The sequence below is a fragment of the Puma concolor genome, chromosome E4 (assembly GCF_028749965.1).
Source record: "Puma concolor isolate L17-30 chromosome E4, mPumCon1.1.hap2, whole genome shotgun sequence".
NCBI lineage: Eukaryota > Metazoa > Chordata > Mammalia > Carnivora > Felidae > Puma > Puma concolor.
The window spans coordinates 3569600-3577830 of record NC_141683.1 but is presented as its reverse complement, the minus strand read 5'-3'; the positions used below and the strand labels follow the sequence as shown (position 1 = coordinate 3577830).

The window sequence follows — 8231 nt, the reverse complement described above, 5'->3', positions numbered from 1 at the left end:
GGCTCTGAGCTGTCAGCACAGAGCCCAACGCGGGGCTCGAACTCACAGAGTGTGAGATCATGACCTGAGCCAGAGTTGGAAGCTCAACCGACTGAGCCGCCCGGGTGCCCCAATAATCACAACCTTCTTAGAGTCGCGACTTAACCAGTGTCAGGCTGAAACCTTATAATTCCTAGTACAGTAAATGATTTCCCCATCATGTCACACCCCCACATCTAAGCCGCCTTCAAACCCAAGCACCTTGTTTTAAGCTAGACATAACCTTAAACAAGGAGTATAATCAGAGCTTTGGGGCAAACAAGCCAAAGAGAGAAGAAGTAAAAGTTTCCAGGAGACTTTGAGAACTGTAAATTGGAAGAAAGAACAGGAGGAGGAGACTCAACCTCTAGCGACACACACTGTGCTGTCTCCAGTAATCTTTCCAACCACCTTGAGAGGCATAGATTACCATGCCTGCTTTACATAAGAGAACAGATAGGCCCTGCAACGTCAAACAACTCGACCAAAACCACACACTTATATAGGCGAATATTACTAGAAACTTTATGACTCAGTGGCACATTTGGCCCAAATGTGGGCATACCGTATAAAACATTCCAATTATAAAGTCTTAAGAGAAAACCCCGTCTTTGCAATCATTTCCCGAATGGCCAGCTGCACACCTCTGTTCCTAAGGCTGTACACCGTAGGGTTCAACAGTGGGGTGACGATGGTGTAGGTCGCTGTCACTAGTCTGTCTTTGCCTGATGAGTATTTGGCTGAGGGCCGCAGGTAGACAGAGGAGGCACAGCCATGGTGGACGATGACCACAGTGAGGTGGGAGGCACAGGTGGGGAGGGCTTTCCCCTTGCCGTCAGCCGACGGGATCTTCGGGATGGTGTGGACAACGAAGCCGTAAGAGGTGCGGAAGAAGAGCAAGGGTACAACTAGCACCAAGGCGCCGCAGATGAAGAAGACCAGCTCATTGATGTACGTTTCAGCACAGGCAAGTCGGATGACTGGTGAGATGTCGCAAAAGTAGTAGTTGACCTTGTTGGAGCCACAGAGAGGGAGGCTGAAGACCAGCTCATTGATGTACGTTTCAGCACAGGCAAGTCGGATGACTGGTGAGATGTCGCAAAAGTAGTAGTTGACCTTGTTGGAGTCACAGAGAGGGAGGCTGAAGACCAGCTCATTGATGTACGTTTCAGCACAGGCAAGTCGGATGACTGGTGAGATGTCGCAAAAGTAGTAGTTGACCTTGTTGGAGCCACAGAGAGGGAGGCTGAAGACCAAAGTTGTTCCCACCAGAGATACTAGGAAGCCACTAACAATACAGATTCCTGCCCGCTGGGCACATACCCTCCAGTTCACGAGAACCAGGTAGCGCAAAGGCTGGCAGATGGCGGCATAGCGGTCATAACCCGTAACTCCCAGAAGCAGGCAGTTGGTGACGGCAAAGCCAAGGAAGAAGAACATCTGGGTGGCACAGCCCATGAAGGAGAGTGTCCTGAGGACAGAGACCAGTTTGATAAGCATCCTGGGCAGGGTAACAATGGTGTAGAAGACCTCCGAGGTTGAAAGGACACAGAGGAAAAAAGGACATGGGGGTGTGGAGGCTGCGGTCCAGCCGGATGACGGACAAGAGGGTGCGGTTCCCACTCGGGATGATCAAATTAGAGGCCGAGAAAGAGGACAAACAGGACAGGCTGAAATTCGCCGAGGCTGGAGAAACCCAGCAGCAGGAATTCAGTGACCCGGGAGGAATTGGCCATGGAGAGCAGACGCCACAGCCAGTGTAATCAGGTCCAGAGACCCTTGGGACGGAGGAACCAGGGAGACTTACCCTTCATACCGTAGCCAGCACCAGTCTGGGGCGAATGGGAAACAACTGGCAAGAAAGAGCAAAAAAGGATTATAAGTCAACCAAAAGTTGTCCTAAATAGATATGCACCCACAGTGCTATTTTTCTGCCAGTGATTTTGGCAGTGAATCTGGGGACAAGTGTCCACATGAAGACACAGACATTTGCTCCAATAAAGCCTATCCTACAGCCCCCCGCCCCCCGACTCTGCTCTTGTAGACTTGTGTAGTTTCCACTTGATTTTTTGGTAATCTAATATTCCAAAGAAACTTCCCGCTAGTTATGATTTCAAGTGGTCGCCATTTCATCCATATTACTAATCCATGGATTCCACCAGCAATGGTACCAATGTCTGAGGGTCCACCTCTCACCTGCCTCTAACACATTCCTCAGCTGAGGAAGCACTCTTGCCTTTGTGTGGTTGGCCTCTGAAGAATACAGTTCCTTTTCATGAGTAGCCTCTTGCTCCCTTTCCATGCAGTTATTCATTAAAAGTTAATTTGATTGTGGGGCACCTAGGTGGCTCAGTTGGTTAAGTGGCCTACTTCGTCTCAGGTCGTGGTCTCACAGTTCGCGGGTTCGAGCCCCGCGTCAGGCTCTATGCGGACGGCTTGGGGCCTGGAGCCTGCTTCTGATTCTGTGACTCTGTCTCTCTCTCCTTCAAAAATAAACATTAAAAAAAAAATTGTTAAGTTAATTTGGTGTGGAACCACTGTTGCCGTCTCAGAAATAGCTTTATGATTCTTCCACACACTCTTGTAGGACAGTAGGGGCTGATTTCCCTAGCAGAAAATATGCAGCTGGAAGAATTTAGTTTTGCTTCAACATTCACTGGCGGCACATTTGGTTGCACATCTTACCCTGCTACACCTAACCTGGAGACTCAACAGACCAACGTTCCCCGGATGTCCCTGAATTCCTAGTAGGGAGGCTTAGATACTTCCCCTGATGCTTCTGATAACTTATTGTCACTGGTGCTAGATTACATACATTTTCATTAAAATATTCTTGCCCTTTCCCCTCTCTCTCCCAGATCTGGTCCTTCACCTGGATCCTGTATCTCAATAATGAGTTTCAAAATCCTGCCAATCACATCCGCTGTGGATTTGTGAGACATGTTGAAACACGTAACTTTTCTCCTCGGCCACATCCAATCTATTTTTGTTCTGCAATACTTCTAGGATCCATTTCTTCTTTTCTTTAGGAACTTACCACCTGTCTGGACTGCTCCAAGAACATGATAAACCGACCCTCTGGATTTTATCTTGTTCCGCTCTAAGCCATCCTCCACTATGGCCCCAGAGTTGTCTTCATACAGGACAAATCCTAACCTCTTACCAAAATTAGATGACCCCCAATTATCTATGAAGTTAAGACAATCATGTTCTGTCTCTCATACTTTTCCCAAATGTAACTTTCCACTCGTAACTGCCACCGTATTCCCCCACATGCACTTCAGCATTGAGGAACTTTGAACAATCAGATCATTTTTCAATCTACCTTCTAAATCTGGAAATCGTCCATGCTTTCTGTTTGTGGGGATTGTTTTCTTCTTCTTTTAATTGTATGAAATTCTCAGTTAAAGTAACACGCACACATTGACTTCTCCCTACAACTTCCTAGTCATGCTTTATTATCACTTTGTCTTTGTCTCTTCAGCTATCCCTAGAACCTGATTGTCACCACCGTTATGAGGTCATCTTTGATTTCACAAACTGCAACTTACCAGAGACCAGAACTTGCCTCTCTATGCATACAGCAATGTTTAGTTTACAGCAGGGGCTTGAGAGCTTACTGAAAAAATAAATAGTCGTGATCCCAGGTTTTCTTCTGAATTATTTCAGAATGCCCAGGAGGTTTGATTTCAGGCATCTTCCAAACTTGTTCCCTTAATATTAATTTAACATATATTATTAACCTCCGGCTTCAACATTTTGGGATGAAAAATGTCTCTGAAGCCATTCTCTAAATGCAGACACAAAAGAGCCATTAAAAATTGTTGCTTTTTGGTTTATCAAGTGATTTTTCCCATTATCTCAATTAGCTAAACGTTTTGATTTTCATTTAAATAACACTTAGTCTTGAAGATCTTTTCAAATACTAAAATTTCTATCATGGTTTGCTCTTTTGCTTAGACACAGTAGCAAAAATTTCAAACGGGAGCAAAATCAGGAGCTTTCACTGGAACAAAGTCCAGTCAAAAGTGAAATGTCATCTCCACTTTTCCAATGTCCTGGCTCCATTCTTTAGTGCTTTCTCTTTTATGGGACCATCCCCAGGAAGATCAGTGACTAGTTAGCCGAAGACGGTTGGGGTTCTGAAAGGAACGAAAGGCCACATTACTGGGTGACCATGCCAAGACCCTCCCCCGTAGCACTCACAAGACATCATCTGCTTTTTCAGAGTCATCCTTGGAACCTATGCCTGAACTGAAATTTGAAAATAAATTCACTATAAAAAACTTGATTTCTCTTTATCCTGGTTGATGCTGCAGCATACAATATTTGATAAATAAAAGACAGAGCCCTGAGCTTGGAAAGAAGGATGCTATGAATTCAGAGAAGAGCATTGGGAAGATAAGGAGTGTGGGGGGTGGGAATAAATACAAGGAAAAAGTGGGTAATTCAATTGTATTCTTAACAAGTGGAAAAGGTGAATTGATTTTTCATTACTTTGTTCAAGGACTTCATCAGTGTGGGTGAAGCCAGTTCCTTGAGCGGGTTAAAAAAACAGCTAATTCTCCACTCTTAATTCCATTTACAGCCTCCTTTTCTAAATCTCCATCACACAGGAATTAACTGACATACTTACAGTTTTCTATATACACTTTGGCATTTCAAGACTTTATGCTGAGAAAGTGGGTGTGCAAGACATAGAAACAAAGAGGGAGGGAAGGAGAGAGAGAGAGAGAGAGAGAGAAAGAGAGAGAGAGAGAAGGAAATCTCAGCTTCTAATATTCTCTCACTTTCATCTGTGGCCCTCCCATCATTCATATTTTTTAAAGTCACTGAACTTCCTCTAATATGTATAGGGAGAGTTTGCTGTTTCTACTATATTTAACATTTAGTATATTTCAAGCTTGTTTCCTGTGTCTTTATCAAAATACTCAGCCTGTTATATCCAAACTATTTCATCTTGATTTTGTCTCCAGCAGATTTGAAACCCTCAGGGATAAGGACCATGCCTTATTCCTTCTGTATCCTTGAAACTTAACCCAATATTTAAATGAGACATAAGTGCCTGACGAATAAATAAATTGAATAGTCCATTAATGAATTGTTTCCCTGTTGACCTCCACCTTTATCCCCAGTTTCCACTAGCTTTCTGTCATTTGATCACATTTCCTACTACTGATGATGGGGGAAACTCGGTCAAAGATTCATGAGACAATGCCACGATTTAAATATTTACATACAAGAAATGACTGGCGTGTTACTGCTCTTTTCAATAAGGAAGTCAAGGTCTCTAAATAAAGATAAAAATTTTACAATCCCTCAAGTCAGAGGGCTCTTTCCCAGTGACATCCTGGTGTTTTCATTCTCAGACACTTCCTTGAAATGTCTATAAAGGTTTCTAGGTGAAATTTGCCAAAACTATCTTCTCTGTCATAATGTGCCAGAGGTCTTCTTCCATTTTCCATAAACTCTCTGGACCAACATGAGAAGACTCTCTACCTGACTCCACAGAAAAATATAACCTTTGCCTCTTCTCTGTGGGTAGTTTAGCTAATGCCTCAATGAGTATCACCGATGGTCTTTTCTTTCTACATTGGTCTCGGTGCCTTGGTGGTAATTAAGATCCTCTCCTCCACGGGGAGCTAATTACCATGTTGTGCCCGATGCTTGTCCATAATTTCCCCCATTAGCAACTATAGTAATACACTATGAGAGTTTGTTGGCCAAAGAGAAGGTCTTTTCTAATACCCCATAGGGATTAGTCAGTTTCCTCTTAGAAATTCTCGGGGGACTTATTGAAAGCTGGAAGTTTTCCGGGAGCCATTTGTTAAAACAAACATCAATGGAATGGCCTCCATGGAGGTTCCTTCTATAATGACTCTAAATTTTCATTCTTAGGTGGAATAAAAATGTAAGTTTTACATTTTCATTTCTGACATCTGTAAGAGTTGAAGAGAGATACAAATTAAGGACAATATTGGAATGGAAGAGGTAACATAAGTGTTTCAGACAGCTGTTAAACATACGTGTTCCTAGAATACAATGTGAACATGATCAGTATTTGTTCAATAAATAAATAAATAAAATTTGGATTACGGAGAAGAATGTGGTAGTGCCCTGGTGTAGGTAGGTTTTTGTTAAGATGTCTCCTTTGGTAGAACTTCCTCCTAATTTCAGATTGCATATTTATTCCCTCTGCCAGTGGGTCCAAACACTTGGGCTGGAAATAGGGCACATGCTAGAGACTGACGAAAGTGATTCAGAAAGACTAAAAATACACAGTTGGGAAATTATGTACAGCACTCACAAACCAAACAAGCAAGAGAGGTATCTCCACGTTTGACAATTTAAGATTCAGCCCGGGAGTATTAAATTAACAACGAAAGAGAGTAACAAAACAAAACAAAAATACTTTTAATGCCAGCAAGTACAATTCACAGTGAAATTGTAATAGATGTGAATTTACGTCCTCTCCAAAAAACACTGATGCAAACTTCATAAGAAACTATACAATATTTACAAGGACACACACTAATAATGGGTAACTTTCATATACCACTCTATTCAAACAGGTCAGGAAGAAAAATATAGCTAAGAATTTAGAAGGCCTAAGCAGCAAATTAGTGAAGTACATCTGAAGAGCATTTATTGTACTTTATGTTCTAATGAAAAAGTACACATGTTCATTTCAAGGCACATGAAGTGAGTAGGTATATTGGCTGTGTATTAAGCCACAATAAAACCTTGAACGAAGGTCATAAAGTGGTAAGAATACAAACAATATTCCTTAATCCCAGCATAATACACTGTTAATGAAAAACAAAGTTAAAAGGCTCTTCCATCTGAGAATTTAAAAATCTATTAAATAATTATTGGTCAAAAGGGAAATACAAAGCAAAAGGAAATAAGGTCCCATAAATAATACCAACTACATACTGCTTAGTAGAATACATGGGTTAACTTTAAATGTTTTTTTAACATTTTACTTATTTTCGAGAGAGAGTGAGAGAGAGAGAGCACAAGCAGGGGAGGGGCAGGGGTGGGGGTCAGGGGACACAGAATCCAAAGCAGACTTCGGGCTCTGAGCTGTCAGCACAGAGCCCAATGCGGGACTTGAACTCACAGACCACAAGATCATGACCTGAGCTGAAGTCAGATATTTAACCGACTAAGCCACCCAGGCGCTCCTACATGGGTTAAGTTTAAAGCAGTGATAAGAGGAAATTTCACAGCCTAATTATATATAAAAAATAAATCAAAAAATAAAAGTACATAGAAAGGATCAGAAAGTTAGAAATAAAACAATTTACAGGAAAATCCAAAGGAATAATAATACAAATAAAATTTCAAATAACGATATGGGGGGAGAAACAACCTTAGAATTCATCCATTTATTCACACATACATTAGCTCTTTGAAAACAATAGACAAAACTTACAAACTACTATATGAACCAGAAAAAAAAAAATTAAACCCAAATATACATAGTATAAAATGACACAGAAAATAACCATTTCTAAGATATTTTCAAAAGTCAGAACATTTGTGCACAAACTTTATAATTTTCAAATCCTAGCTGAGATGAATAATTTTGTAGAAAACTGAATTCCAGATGTGATCCACTCAAAATAAAAATGATCTTAGAGGTCAATTTTCTTACAAGGAATATTACTATGGCGCTTTCCCTCAGAAAAGACACTCTACCTGTATCTTTCACAGAATTTCAACAAACTTTCAAACATGAGGTGATCTCACCTAACATACAATAGCAATTCAATAAATACTTCTTTAAGAAACAGGGAAAACCCCGTTTTAATCTTCAACTTACGTAATGCTAAAAAAATCTTGTGGATATGTCAGTAAAATGCAAAAAACTAAGTGCTTAGAAACAGTATATATCACTGAATGAAAAAATTGGAAACTAAGCTTAAAGATAATGACAGATTCTCAGAGTAGCAAGTAACCAAAACTTTGACTGTAAATTGAAAAATTTCCTTGAAACAAAAGCACGATGGAAAATATTAGAGAACCAACAAATGAAAAATTCCTCAAAAATAATTAAAATGTGAATACAAACTTATTACAAGCTGATGGATAAAATGACTAGAACTGTAAAGTATGAAATGATTCTAGGCATCCCATTTATAAAATAAAAGTTGCACAAAAGGCATACAATTCACTGAACAGTTCAAATTTAATTTTAATGAAATTGT

General features: G+C 40.7%; 1 protein-coding gene across 1 annotated transcript; it reads right to left on the bottom strand.

Annotated features, from left to right (window-relative positions):
- Nucleotides 1-600: 600 nt before the first annotated feature.
- On the bottom strand, nucleotides 601-1754 carry OR10R2 (olfactory receptor family 10 subfamily R member 2). The gene is given in 4 exon segments (XM_086694234.1): nucleotides 601-1029; nucleotides 1240-1578; nucleotides 1580-1657; nucleotides 1659-1754. Coding segments are annotated over 4 exon segments (942 nt in total).
- Nucleotides 1755-8231: the final 6477 nt, after the last annotated feature.